Raw genomic sequence first — 15,315 nt, 5'->3', positions numbered from 1 at the left:
TTTGTTAAAGGTAAGACATCAGTCCATCTAGAGTTTGAGTGGCAAGAATTGCTATTCAGAGTTCTCCTAGCATTAGGCTCTAGGCAAGAGGGTCTTAGGCAAATAGCCAGGTAACTTAAGGTTTCTTTTGCTCCTCTTAAATTTCTCTACTTTTCAATAACTTGCTGACCCCCCAACCAGAAGTGTTCATTGCCATCTTCTCCCTTTTTGATGCCTTCTGCCTCTTGCCCCATCTATCCCTGTTGCTCATTCCTATCCTCCCAAATTGTCCCTCCTTTGAATGAAATCTCAAATTCCTGTTCTTTATGTAGCCAATATCAGTTTATAGTCAAATAATTCTGAAGGAAGAAATTAGGATTTCTTTGTGGAAACCTTCATGCCACATAGGGAAAATGAAATGGCCATTACTTAGGTGGCAGTAGAAATTTTCCTGTGTCCTGGATCCTCTCATCTCTGTATCTTAGTGACCATTCTCACCTGATTCTTTTCCTTTCACCCCCTTTTTTTTTTTTTCTACAGTGTTTGCCAATGACCTCTCTTGCTTTAGGGAACTGGATTACTGTTCTCCCAGGCAGAGAGCAGCATCTTTGTACATAGTAAATAAAATGTGTAAAGAGTTTTTATATTGAATAAGAGTTTTTTTTTTTTTTTGTTTTTTTTTTTGTCTTTTTTGGAACTGGGGGTCGAACCCAGGGCTTTGCGAATGCAAGGCAGATGCTTTGCCATTGAGCTACATCCCAGCCCTGAATAAGAGTTTTATATTGAAATGAATCAAAGGAAGAAAGCAATCAGATCTAGAAAGGTAAAATGAGAAGTGCTTTGAGAAAGTGGAATGTTTTAGGCTTGGAAAAGCATAATCCAGGCATTGGAATTTCAAATTTAGTTCTTATTAATAGTAATACCATTGGCAAACTTCCAGTTATTTTGTTGTTTTTAATTTTTAATAGCTTGTTCAGTATTTTGGCATTATGTGTCTGAAGTGTTAAATCTTCAAATAAAAGATGCTAATTGTAAAAACGGCATTATTTTAAATAATTACAGAATTTTTTTTTTATAGGAGCACCTTTAACAGAATTGGACTCACCTCGGTTGCCATCTCATTTATCAGAGCATGAGCGGGATACATTACTTATTCAACCCGAGGTAAGGTCTTTATGACACTTAGTACTGTTTACCAAGCATATATTACATATGTGCATATATACAATTATATTTTGATCAAAATTATGTATATGTTTCTGCTTCTTTTTATAGGAAGTAGTAGAAATGTCTCACATGCCAGGAGAGTTATTTAATTTATATCTCCACCAAAACTACATAGATTTCTTCATGGAAGTAGATGATCTTGTGAGAGCCAGTGAATTTCTCAGTTTTGCAGATGTCCTCAGTGGTGACTGGAATGTAAGACCATTTGACCTAAATGTTTATGTTTGTATTTCCTTAGAACTGAGAAAAGAAAGTTTTCTTTTATCCTTAATTATTTGACATAATTTTCTGACTCCTTAATTACTATGCTAAAATGAATTAATCCAATCCAGTGTTTATAAAGAAGCCTCAGTAAGTTATCTGATTTTTCTGTTGATAATATACTTAATAATTATATATAAAAATAATAACCATTTGAAATTATAAAGACAAGGACTGTACATCTTGTTCTACTGTTCATTTAAAAATTAAAAAAATATTTGAAATACAGATTATTATAAAATTTGCATTAACTGGAGGTTGGCTTAATGTAGAGCATGTACTTTGAATGCACAAGGTCCTGGTTTCAATTCCCAGCATCAGAATTGTTTATTTGTTTGTGATTAGGGTCTCGCTACATTGAACAGGCTAGTCTCAAACTCCTGGCCTCAAGTGAACCTCCTGCCTCAGTAAGCTAGGACTACAGGCATGCGCCATAATGCTCAGCCTCTATGTTTTTTCTACTATCTTTACCTACCCTGATCAGTACAGCAGTCACTAGCCACATTCAGTTCCTCAGTCACAATAGCCACATATTTCTAGTATTTGATAGCTACATGTGACTAGTAGCTACTGTATTGAACAACCCTACTACAGACTATTTCCATCATTATAGAAATTATTCTGGACAACACTGTTTTAATATGTTAATATTTCTTTGTTATAAATATTGAAATGGCATTAATAACTATAGATTTCATTACTCGGCATTGTAGTGTGTGTGGTTTTTGTTTGTTTCCTCTAGGTACTGGGGATTAAACTCAATGGCAGTCTATCTCTAAGCTACATCCCTAACCCTTTTTATGTTTTATTTTGAGACAGGGTCTATCAAACTTGGGATCCTCCTGCTTCAGTCTCCTGATTAGCTGGGGTTACAGGCATGTGCCACCATGCCTGTCTCATTTACTTAACTTTTTTATAATTCTTTAGAAATATTTTTTGTTTACCACATAATATTTATGAGGCTCAATGTAATATATTGTGATTCGCGTATACAGTTGATAGTAATCAACTCAAGGTAATTAATATATATATCATCATCTTAAACTTCTGTCATTTTTTTTAACTTTTTCGTAGTTGTAGATGTACAGAATGCCTTTATTTTATTTGTTTTTTAATTTTTATGTGGTGCTGAGGATTGAACCCAGTGTCTCACGCATGCTAGGCAAATGCTGAGCTATAGCCCCAGCCCTGACATTTTTTTTTTTTAATATTTATTTTTTTAGTTGTAGTTGGACACAATACCTTTATTTATTTATTTTTATGTGGTGCTGAGAATCGAACCCAGGGCCTCACATGTGCTAGGCAAGCACTTTACCGCTGAGCCACAACCCTAGCCCTCTGTCATTTTTTTATCTTCATATAATTGCTTCTTTTTTATTTCGAAATTTTCTAACGTATAGGTAAGTTGGAAGAATAGTACATTGAAGACCTGCACACCCTTTTTAGCTGTTATGGCACACACCTGTAATCCAGCTACTCAGGAGGCTGAGGTAGCAGTATCACAAGTTCCAGGCCAGCCTTGGCAATTTAGTGAGATCCTGTCTCAAAATAAAAAATAGAGGGCTGAAGGTGTAAGTCAGTGGTAAAGCACCCTCTGGATTCAATCCCTGATACCAGAAGAAAAAAAAAAAAAGAAAGGTTGTATATTTCTAACTTTGTAGGGGTGCAAGGGATTGAACTCAGGGGCACTTAACCACTGAGCTACATCCCCAGCCCTATTTTGTATTTAATTTAGAGACAAGGTCTCACTGAGTTGCTTAGTGCCTTGCCCATTGCTGAGGGTAGCTTTGAACTCATGATCCTCTTACCTCAACCTCCTGAGCTGCTGGGATTACAGGCCTGCACCACCGCACCTGGCTTATATTTAACTTTTTGTTCACTAGTTTTTTTATGTTTTGCAACATTTGCTTAATCTCTATGTATTTACACATTTGTTATTGACTGAATAATTGGAAAGTAATTGCAAACATGACACTTAATACTTAAAGCATTAATAAAGATACTGTTCTATAACATCAAATCTAAGAAAGTTAACATTAATTTATTGTCCCCAGTTGCCTCAGAAATGTATTTAAAGGGCTGGGGTTGTAGCTCAGTGGTAGAATGTTTGCCTAGCATGTGAGAGGCACTGGCTTTGATTCTCAGCACTGCATATAAATAAATATGATAAAGGTCCATCAACAATCTTAAAAAAATTTAAAAATACCTTGTTCTTTAAAAAAAAAAAAAAAGTATGTACAGTTGTTTACCTCACCCCTATCCAAGACCCATGCAGAGTTCTTCCACTGCATTTGGTTTTTTGTCAAAGTTGAATTTGCTTTAAGTAATTTTGTAGCACTGTTATTTTTAGGGCTGCAGTAATGTTGGGAAAAGTGAACACATAGTAACCAAATATTTAAGTTAATTTTTATGTATGCCTTAGTAGTATGAATAATACTATTTTGTAGTCAGGTGTTGTGGCACAAGCCTGTAATCCTAGAGACTCAGGAGGCTGAGACAGGAGGATCATAAGTTCAAAGCCAACCTCAGTAGTTTTGCAAGGCCCTAACCAATTTAGTGAGACCCTGTCTCAAAACAAGAAAAATAAAAAGGGATGGTGATGTGGTACAGTGAGTAAGTACCCCTGGGTTCAATTCCCAGTACCAAATAACAACAATAATAATAATAATAATAATAATAAAATATTATTATTACACTATTTTGTAAATCTCATATATTTCATATCTTGTCTCATTTATTAGACACGCTCTTTACTCAGGGAATATAGTACATCTGTAGCTACAAGAGGTGTGATGCATTCCAACAAAGCCCGAGGATTTGCTCATTGCCAAGGAGGAGGATCAAGTTTTCGACCCTTACACAAACCTCAGTGGTTTCTAATATTTAAAAAGGTAAAAATAAAGTAAAATTTTAAAGTATACTTTGAATGAAAGTGAACTTTATTGCATGTGAATTAAGATATAAATATACATGTATATGTATATATACGACTTTTTTTTTTTAATACTTATTTTTTAGGTGTAGATGGACACAACACAATGCCTTTATTTTTATGTGGAACTGATGATCGAACCCAGGTCCTGCCCATGCTAGGCGAGTGCTCTATCCCTGAGCCACAATCCCAGCCCCGACTGTTTTGTTTTTTAAAGTGAAAAAAGAAAAAGGTTTTATTTTAGTAAAATAAAAGTTGATGAAGCCTGCGGTTTTCTTGGAATGATTATAAAAATGTAAAAAGGACCATTTTCTTTAAGGTCTTTTTTAAAAATTTTTTTTAAATATCAAAATTTGAAAGCACAAATTTTACTGAAATCAAAGTTTAGTTACATCCTAGTTTAGTTAAAACCTAGGATATACATTTCAATTAGAAGAAATAAGTTTGAGGTCTGATGTACACTGTAGTGACTGCTAGTTACTCATGATGTACATTCATTCATCACTTAACTACACAGACACATTCTGAGAACTTTTAACATTGGTGGAGCATGTTCAAGAACTGCATCGTTGTGGCTGGGGTTGTGGCTCAGTGGTAGAGCCCTTGCCTGGTATGTGTGGGGCACTGGGTTCAATTCTCAGCACCACATATAAATAAATTAAATAAAAGGTCCATCAACAAGTAAAAAAATTACTAAAAAAAAAAAAAAAAAAACTACATTGTCAAACAGGTTCATGGTTATATCAACATCATCAAGTGTTCTTATATAAGCCTATATTATATAGGTCAGTCACTTAGACATGGCCTCTTGATACAGTCAGAATGATTGATAAACACGATGTGTGAGGTTGTTGCTGATGTAACATAATATTAGATAATGCTAGGAAAAATCTTAAAGGATTCCTTCTAGATAAACTCTCAAAAGTATGTTTGTGGTATGTAAACTCACACAGTATGTGATATAATAAACAGTTTATTTGGAACACATAACTATATTTTAAAATTTCATTTTCCTATCATTTTTTTTTCCCAAACAGTATCGGGAAAACTGCATGGCAGCAAAAGCACTTTTTTCTGACTTCTGCCTACCAGCTTTATGCCTCCAAACTCAGCTGTTGCCATATCTTGCTCTGCTAACCATTCCAATGAGAAATCAAGGTACTAAGAGGTTTTCCTTTTTCCCAAGAAGTAGTGTTTATGCCAATTTCTTTTTGTGTCAATTTATGGTTATATACTAGTAAGATAAGTTTTTTTTTCCTTTTCTTTACTTTTTGATCCATAATTAATATATGCCTTATGTTTAAAAAAATTGGGGAGGGGATATAGCTCAGTTGATAGAGTGCTTGCCTTGCATGCACAAGGCCCAGCAGTACCAAATATATATATATACCCAGCTGTAATCCCAGCAACTCAGAAGGCTGAGGCAGGAGGATGGCAAGTTTGGGGCTAACCTGGACAACTTAGGGAGACTCTGTCTCCAAATGAAAAATAAAAATGGGCTGGGGATGTAGCTCAGTAATAGAGCCTAGGCTCTGGGTTCAATCCCTCTAGTACCAACTACAATAAACAAAAATATGTAAGTACATAAAGTAAAAATTGAAAGTACGTTACCTTTAAGGTTACCTACCTTAGATTAGTGTGAAGTCCCCCCAAGTTTTTTTCTGTGCTTATACAAATAGGTAGAATGAGACAAATTAATTGACATCTATCACTTACCATGGATAGTATTTCATATTTTATAAGTACTAATGCTAAAATATACTGAAATTAATATATTTTTCAAGATTTAAAAGTTTATTTAACCTTATTGATGAATATTTTGTGTGACTTATTACAACTGGTGTTCATTATAATATATTTTCAAGTTTTGAAATTATAAATAATTCTACAAACACTTAGACAGTACATGCTTGGACAGGTTGTATTTCTTCTGAGATTTACTTTTCTGTGAACTTTACCAGTTTTTCTATCAGTTTCTCTCTTGCTTTCTACAGTTCTGGCAATTGGACCCATTCTACTACTGAGCTACATCCCCCACTCTTTTTGTTTGTTTGTTTTAGAGACAAGGTCTTGCTAGGTTGTTCAGGCTCGCTCAAATTTAGATCCTTTTGCCTTACCTCCTGAGTAGCTGGGCATTATAGACATTTTTTGCACCGGTCCAGCTGTTGTTTCTCTTTTTAATATGTATTTTAAGGGCCACATTTCATTAACAGTCACATGGTGCTAACCTTCAATTTAGAGCAGAGGACACTGAAAATGTTAGTAACCTACCATATACCTCATCAAACTTCTTAGAAATTCTAAAGATAAGAATTTACCTTTTGGGTGATCAGAAGAAAGAACAAAAATATCTATCACCTTTAACACAAGAAACTAATTTTGTAGCTTTTGAGAATATTGATACTTAACATTTTTAAATGTTGTGTATTCACAGGCAAAAGTGTTGAGCAGTGGACATGATTAATCTATAGGTCAGGATCCAGAAGTTTCCTTCTTATTGCCAATTTTTTTTTTAAAGAATACACTAATTTTTTAACTTTATTTCAAAGTAATTTCCAACGTAGAAAAAGATGCAAGAATAGTACAAAAAATTTTTATCCATTTGCCTTACATACAGTCTTTTTCTTTCTCTGTACACATAAGCACACATATTCAAATTTTTTTTTTATCAAGTTTGAGTAAGTTTGTAATGTGCATCCAGAAAACAAGGACATTCTATATAGCCACAGTATGCAAATCAAAATCAGGAAATTAATGTTGATACACTTCTACCATTTAGTTTATAGACCCCTTTTAAATTCTGCCAATTTACCAGATAATATATTTTATAAAATAAATTTGTTTTCCTTTTTTCTCCTTTCTTGTTCACAGTCCAGTGCACAATCACATGATGCCTTTAGATATTTAAGTGCCACATCTCTTTAGTCTCCTTTGATCTGGAATAGTTCCTTAGTCTTTATTTGTCCATGACATTTTAGAAGCATGTAGGACAGTAACTACATACACTATCCCTCAATTTGATGATTTCTCTTGATTGGATTTCAGGATGTGTATTTTGGGCAGGAATACCATAGAAGTTATTCTTTCTTCTCAGTGTATCATGTCAGGAGAATATAATGCTATATAATATAATATAGTTTTATAATTTGGTAAGATGGTATCTCTCACATTTTCCAGTGTAAAGTTAAGTATTTTTGTGAAGAGATACTTTGAAACTGTGTAAAGACCCCAATTCTCAGCTGGGTGAAGTGGCAGACACCTACATTCCCCTCAGTTTGGGAAGCTGAGAGGGTGGATCAGAGTTCAAAGCCAGCCTTAGGAGCTTAGCAAGGCCCTAAGCAACTTGAGACCCTGTCTCTAATAAAATATAAAAAGGGCTGGGGATGTGGCTCAGTGGTTAAGTGTCCCTGGGTTCAATCGCTGCTACCAAAAAAAAAAAAGACCCCATTTCTCATTAAAATTTCACCCGTTAGTTACAGCATCCTCTGATAATGAAATTTTGAATCTGGGATGATTTGACACATTTTTTAAATGCTATTATTCCTCCTACATTTGTGTTGGTGAATTGTACTATAAGGTATAACTTTGCTTTTCCCCCCTTTTTATTTACTTATTTGATAGGCTATATATTGTTAGTATGGACTCTTGATTCTTATTTCTTCAGTTGTAATTTCTTGCTATCATTATTTATTTTGACCTCAGGTTGTCCAGATTAGACTAATGGGCTTTGCTTTAAACTAATTCTACCTTTTGTTGTATCCCCAATACTCTTTGAATGTTTCAATTTCTGAAACAAATCATTCCAGATTCCTTGCATACTTTCTCTGCACCAGTTCTGGAAATCAGGATTTTAGTGAGCTCTGTGTCCTTTCAGTGAAATTATATTTATGAGAAAGGATCTGAGCACACCTAGTATGATCATTGTTATTAGAATATCATTGTTTCTAGACCAGTCCAGTGAAATAAAGCTAGGAAATGTGTGTGGAAAACATAAGTTCACAGCGGTACATTCAGTTTCAGTCTAATACCAGTTTATTCTGATGTTTTTCCTTTCCATATTTGTATCTCCCTTTTTTTGTTTTGCTTTTGTTTTGTTTGTAGTACTGGGAACCCGGGGGCACTCTGTCACCGAGCTACATTTCCAACCTGTTTTATTTTTGTTGTTGTTATTATTATTTTATTATTATTATTATTATTTTGGTACTGGGAATTGATCCCAGGGGCGCTTAACCATTGAGCCACATCCCCAGCCCTTTTTTATATTTTATTTAGAGACAGGGTCTTGCTGAATTGCTTAGGGCCTCACTAAGTTGCTGAGGCTGGCTTTGAATTTGCAATTCTCCTGCTTTAGCTGAGCCACTGGGATTACAGGCCTGCCATCTCCAAACCCGGCTCCTGATTTATTTCTTGAGACAGGGTCTCTGATACTGAAGCTGGCCTCAAACATGCAATTCTCCTGTCTCAGCTTCCCAAGTAGCTGGGTTTATAGGCATATGCCACCATGCCCAGCTTGTACCTTCCTTCTGAATATTTAAAAAATCTGTCTTCCATTTTTTAAATGTATGTATTTTTTTATTATTTATTCAGTTTCTCTATATTGTGTAGTGGATTTTGAAAAGCTATCTAAGAACCTTCATAATGTTAGATTTGAAAACTTTATAAGGATTATAAAATTTTGTGGTGGATATGTCTTGGCTTTTCTTTTTTACTGGGAATTGAACCCAGAGGCATTTTACTACTTAGCCATGTCCTTTTTATTTTTTTATTTTGAGACAGTTAAGTTGCTCTGAGAATTTGTTCATTTTTCTTCATTCTGTTTTCTAGGTTTTTTTGTCTGCTGGTTCAGGTCTACTCTAGTGAATTTGAAATTTTGGTTATTGTACTTTTCAGGTCCAGAACTTTTTAAAAAAGTATATTTTTAGTTGTAGATGGATGCAATACCTTTATTTTATTTATTTATTTTTATGTGGTGCTGAGGATTGAACCCAGTGCCTCACACATGCTAGGCGAGTGCTGTACCTCTGAGCCACAACCCCAGCCCCTTGATGAAACATTCTTGTTATAGTTTTCTTTGCTTCTTTAGGCATGATTTCTTTCTTTGAACATATTTATAATGACTCCTCCAAGTCTTTTTCTAATAAATTTATGTCTGGGACCTCTCAAAGGCAATTTCTTTTGCCTGCTTTTTCATGTGTATGGGTCACGCTTTCTGGTTCTTTGCATGTCTAATCATTTTTTGTTGAAAACTCAGACATTTTACACATACACTGCATCAACTCTAGACTCTTGATTCTCTTCCTTCATTTGGGGGGTTGTTTTTATTGTTGTGTGCTTATTTGTTTTGTGACTTGGCTAAACTGTTTAATGAAATCTATCTTCTGCAGATGAAGCCATTGATACTTCTTAGAGAGCCCTGTTTTGGGTGTGTTCATTCAGTCACCTACTTATGGTAGGCTGGTTTTGGCAAGGCTTTGTCTCTTGATGTTTCTTTACAGCTGTGTGCCTTAGCTGGTATCACTTTCATCTGTTTGGCTACATTAATTACTGGCTGATTGCTCCTTTGTTTTCAACAGTGCCCCCAAATTTCTCCAATCTCATCCCATTATGATTGGGGACAAGTAGGTTTTTTGAGGCTCATCTCCAAGGTTTGTTCTGATTCCAGGAAAGCTCTTAGCTGTCTCTTTTCCTAGTTCTTTCTGATGAATCAATTGGCTTATGTTTAGCATGCTGCTCTTAATTAAGAGGAGCTGGTTGTGGCTCAGTGGTAAAGTGCTTATCTAGCATGTGTGAGGCACTGGGTTCGATCCTCAGCACCACATTAAAATAAAGTTATTATGTCCATCTACAATTAAAAAAAAAAAAAGTTTGAACTTTCCCACACAGTGTTTCAAATAAAACCTATTTCTTTGAGGAGAACTTCAGAGCTCTCTTTTTCTATGAACTGCCTTTCCCCCTGAGCCACTATACTGGTTGAGTGGTCACCTTCAGACCTCTGATCATCTTAGTGTGAACACTGCTTTACTAATACACTGGGGCCCAGAAGATTGCAGTTGGGTGAGGGTGCAGTGCACCTGGGGTAGAAACCCATAACCTCTGGGTGGGGAAAGGGATCCCTTGTCTCTACACTCATTAGAAGGGAGCTCTGCAAGCTTAGCTGCACCCATGTAGGACAAAATTTCCCTTAAGCTGAACTAGGGGTGGGAAAGGGTGGGGAAAGATAGTGATTCAAATGCTGCAGACATTCTCCTGTTAGATTTTTTTGAATATCTTCATTTGCTGTATGCTTTTAGGACAACTTCCAGAGACTGTAAATGATTTTTAAAAAATAATTTTTCACCAGTTTTGCTTACTCACTGGGGGATGGGTACACAAGAACTCAGGCAGTCATCCTAGAAATCTTCTGTGTCATTCTTTTTAAATATTCACCTGTGATAAAATACATGTAACATGAAATTTATCATCATAACTCTTTTTAAGTATATAGTATGGATTTTCATTTTATTCTACAACGAATTTCCAGAACTTTTTCATCTTGCAAAACTGACATTCTATAATCATTAGATGTTTATTTCCCACTTCTCCATTCTCCTAGTCCCTTTCTGTCTCTATGAATTAGACTATCTAGGTACTTCCCATACGTGGAATCATACAATATTTGTCCTATGTGACTGGTTTATTTCATTTAGAGTAATGTCATCAAGGTTCTTCCTTGGAGTGGTGTGCATCATAATTTACCTTCTTTTTTAAGGATGAATAATATTCCATTGTATGTATTTGCCACATTTTGGTTATTTCTCTGTTGATGGACATTTGAGTTTGACTATAGATTGAACATATCTAATCTGAAGTGCTCCAAAATTTGAAACTTTTAAAGCACCAACGTGATTCATTGTGGAAAATTCTACATCTGACCTCATATGACTGCATTAAAAATATTGCATAAAATTACCTTTAGGCTGTGTGTATAAGGTATATATGAAACAAATGAATTTTGTGTTTAGACTTGGATCCCATCCCTAAGATATCTCATTATGTATATACAAACACTCCAGAGTCCAAAATCTAAAATACTTCTTTTGGTCCCAAGCATTTTGAATAAGGATTATTCAACCTGTATCATGAGTAATATTACTATGAACAGGAATATACAAATATTTCTTTGAGACTCTGCTTTCAGTTCTTTTGGGTATATGCCCATAAATTTTTGGAATTTCTGGATCATATAATAATTTTGTTGTTTTTTGGATACTGGGTATTGAACCTAGAGACATTTTATCACTGAGCCACATCCCCAGTCCCTTTTTTTAGTTTTCATTTTGAGACAGGATCTGAGTAAGTTACTGAGGCTGGACTTAAACTTGTGATCCTCCTGCCTCCTGAGTTGCTGAGATTATAGGCATGCCCCACCATGCCAAACAATGATTTACTTAGGAGCTGTTTGTGGTTTTGGTTTGTGATTTCCTAAAGAATAGTCATGTTCAACCTCTTTGCATATACCTATTGGCTATTCATACATTTTCCTTTGAAAACTGTTTAAAACTTTTTTTTTGTAACAATATGGATGCTTCTAGAGGTCATGTGCAGTGAAAAAAAACAGAGAGACTAATATACATAATCTCATGAGACCTGTTGTACATTGTGACTACGGTTAATATTGTATTTTTAAAAAATATTTTAGTTGTAGATGGACACAATATCTTTATTTTATTTATTTGTATTTGTTATGTGGTGCTGAGGATTGAACCCAGTGCCTCACCTGTGCTGGGCAAGCACTCTAACACTGAGCTAGGCAAGCACTCTAACACTGAGCTACAACTCCAGCCCTAAAAATGTATTTTTGAAATTCCTAAGAGTATTTTTAAGTGTTCTCACCAAAAAAGTAAGTATCTGAGATAATACATATGTTAAATTAATTCCTATTTGTCAATTAAAAAATAAATAAAAGAATGATGATGTTTTAAAAAATTTTTAAAAATATCTGTTTTCAGCTCAGATTTCTTTTATCCAAGATATTGGAAGACTTCCTCTGAAGCAACACTTTAGAAGGTAAGAAGAGCTGTTACTGAAATATCCACTGAATATACTCAACATACATAAATAAAAGTTATATGTCAGATACAAAAATACATATATTACATCCAGTGATTAAAGACCTTTTAATTACACTGTTGATCCTTCATTTTATTCAACATCATATGTTCACCCTTTCCTGATAGAATATATCAGAATAGTGAGACCTTATATCAAAATAAAAAGGGCTGGGGCTGTAGCTCAGTGGTAAAGTGCCCCCTGGGTTCAATCCCCAGTATTGCCCCCCAAAAAGGACCAGCTCTCTTTGCTGTCTCCATCCTGAGATCAAGACATAAAAATAGAGGGAGGATAAGTATTTTCTATTGTCTTTTTGCTCCTAAAATATAAGTAAATGCATTGAAATCTTTACTATTTAATCATCGATTCAACTATGTGATCTGACTTGGAGGCAGGATTTGTTGATGTTCTGAATTACAGTGACTAGTACTGTTATCTTTATGTTCCCATATTTAATATCTTGATTCATATTGATAATATTTACTATTTATTAAATATTAACATTTAACTTAATATTTAATAGCTGCATGATTTCCTGTAATTTAACACATACCTTATTTTGTATATTTAGCTCCTTTTCAACTTTTGTTATCATAGCCTTGTAAATAACCCTTTCTGCACATCAAATATTATTTACTTGTATGAACTCCTAGAAATGAAATGCTGTGTCAATAGGTCTGTTCCTTTTTGAGGCTTTTGGTCTCTGTTCCCAGGTTGCTGGCAAGAATATTTTGTCAATTTTATACCTACTTTCACGGTATTAGTATGTTCTTTTTCTTTAAACTATCCATCAACTAGGTTTTATTACTTTACTGTTATTTTATTTGATTGATTGCAGTACTGGGGATTGAACCTAGGGGCACTCTACCACTAAAGCAACATCGTCAGCCTTTTCTAAGCATTCTTTCTTCCTTTATTTATTTTTTGGGGTGCTAACGATCAAACCCAGGGTCTCACATGTACTAGGCAAGCACTCTCCCACTGAGCACCCCTCCCCCTGCAGCCTTTCTTTTTTCTTTTTTTCTTTGTTTGAGACAGGTCTTGCTAAATTGCTAAGACTGATCTTGAACTTGTGATCCTCCTGCCTTAACCTCCCTAGTGGCTAGGATTACAGGCATGCTTCACTGAACCTTGCTTGGGTTTTATCCCTTCAAAAGTGTCTTTGCCAGGAGGGCCCATTGGTACATGTCTGTAATCCCAGCTGCACTAGAGGCTGAGGCAGGAGGATTACAAGTGCATGCCAGCCTGGGCAACTTGGTGAGATCTGGTCTCAAAGCAAAAATAAATTGGGCTAGGATTGTAACTCAGTAGTAAAATTGCTGAGCGTGCGCAAGGACCTAGGTTCAACCCCCAGTATGGCAAAAGAAAAAAAAAATTCTTACTATTTTAATTTCAGTTTTAAAATTTACAAAGTTAGAGCAATTTGTTTAGTAACACTTGTATTTCTTTAATAAGTTTTCTATTTGTGCCCATTTTTGGTGGTGTTTTTTTTTTTTTTTTTTCATTTTAGTCTGTAGGAACTCTTTACTAAAGACATAACCCTCTTTGCATTGTTAGTTATAAGAACTTATTCAGTTGTTCACCTTGTGGTTGGGCTGCCATCCCACTCCCACCCTAACCCCCACCTCTGAATGGGGATGGAACCCAGAGGCACTTTATCATGATCTACATTTCCAGCCCTTTTAATTTTTTGAGACAGGGTCTTACTAGGTTTCCCAGGGGCTGATCTCAAACTTGAGATACTCCTGCCTCAGCCTTCTGTATAGCTGAGATTACAGGTATGTAGTATGGTACCCAGCTTAGTTTTGGTTTTTATAGTTAAACTAAAGGGACTGGCTAAACAGTGTACACAGTGAAGATAAATGAAGGACCAGAGGAGGTGGTTTCAAAATCATCACACTCATACTATAAAGTAATCCCCTCCTTGTATACAATTAATATCTGCACTATGAATCTGACAGATTGAAAATGGAAGCCCTGATGGACAGAGAGCATGGATTGATAGACCCTGACACTGGAAATGAAGCACAGCTTAATGGAGCACAGACTACAGAGGAAAATCAGGGTGAACCCACTCAGACTGCTGAACCAGAAATTCTTCCTTTGAGTCAGAATAGTGGGAGTGAACTGCCTGCTAGCCAGCCTCAACCTTTTTCCTCCCAAGTGGACATGGAAGAAGAAGATATAATAATAGAAGATTATGAGAGTGATGGAACATAGAAATCAGCCTTGACAGATTCAAGTAGTACTTGAACAGAGTTAATATACTTTTCTGGTGAATTATAGACAATTTAATTATTATTATAGTATTTCATCACAAGCAACTTGACTCTTCTGTCATCTTGAATTAAATAGAAAATCAAACCTTCAAGTACTCTTCTTAACTTTTTTTTTCTCTAGTATTTATTTAGTCTTGTGAATGGGTTAGGGGAAGGAGATCAGTGTGTATTGTTTGAACATTATACCAAATATCAGAAAATGTGAAGGAATCATCCAGAAATCAAAACCTTTATGTTGTAAATATGAATCACAAAATAGTATCAGATGCAACTGAGTGTAAATAAACTTTGTGCCTTATTTACAGTTTATTGTCTCTAGCTTCTCAGATACTGTTTTTTATATGTTGTACAGTATAATATTTTAGAAACTTTTTGGAAATATTTACATAATTTATGTCGAAATTAAAATTTTGGATTTCATTCGTTTCTCGTATTTTTTTAACGTTGTTTACTTAACTGCCATGTGTCCCTAAGGCACTGTGCACTCATCCTTCATCCATTATCAAACCTTTCAAAAGGTAGGGAAGGGGACGCTGGCCACCTTGCTCT

At 35.2% G+C, this 15,315-nt stretch overlaps 1 protein-coding gene across 7 annotated transcripts in view; it reads left to right on the top strand.

Moving 5' to 3' along the window:
* The window catches only part of Rad17 (RAD17 checkpoint clamp loader component), a 35,682-nt gene extending 20,609 nt beyond the window's left edge, over positions 1–15,073 (top strand). For all 7 annotated transcript variants that reach the window (XM_027951588.2, XM_071612527.1, XM_027951587.2 and 4 more), the window contains 6 exons: positions 1,058–1,143; positions 1,255–1,401; positions 4,209–4,358; positions 5,437–5,557; positions 12,388–12,445; positions 14,449–15,073. In XM_027951588.2, coding sequence (XP_027807389.1) covers positions 1,058–1,143; positions 1,255–1,401; positions 4,209–4,358; positions 5,437–5,557; positions 12,388–12,445; positions 14,449–14,707 — 821 coding nt within the window. In that variant the 3' untranslated portion in view covers positions 14,708–15,073. The remainder of the gene's footprint in view (positions 1–1,057; positions 1,144–1,254; positions 1,402–4,208; positions 4,359–5,436; positions 5,558–12,387; positions 12,446–14,448) is intronic.
* The last annotated feature ends 242 nt before the right edge of the window (positions 15,074–15,315 follow it).

Source organism: Marmota flaviventris, chromosome 5 (genome assembly GCF_047511675.1).
Source record: "Marmota flaviventris isolate mMarFla1 chromosome 5, mMarFla1.hap1, whole genome shotgun sequence".
Lineage (NCBI taxonomy): Eukaryota > Metazoa > Chordata > Mammalia > Rodentia > Sciuridae > Marmota > Marmota flaviventris.
This window is presented reverse-complemented; position numbering and strand designations above follow the sequence as displayed.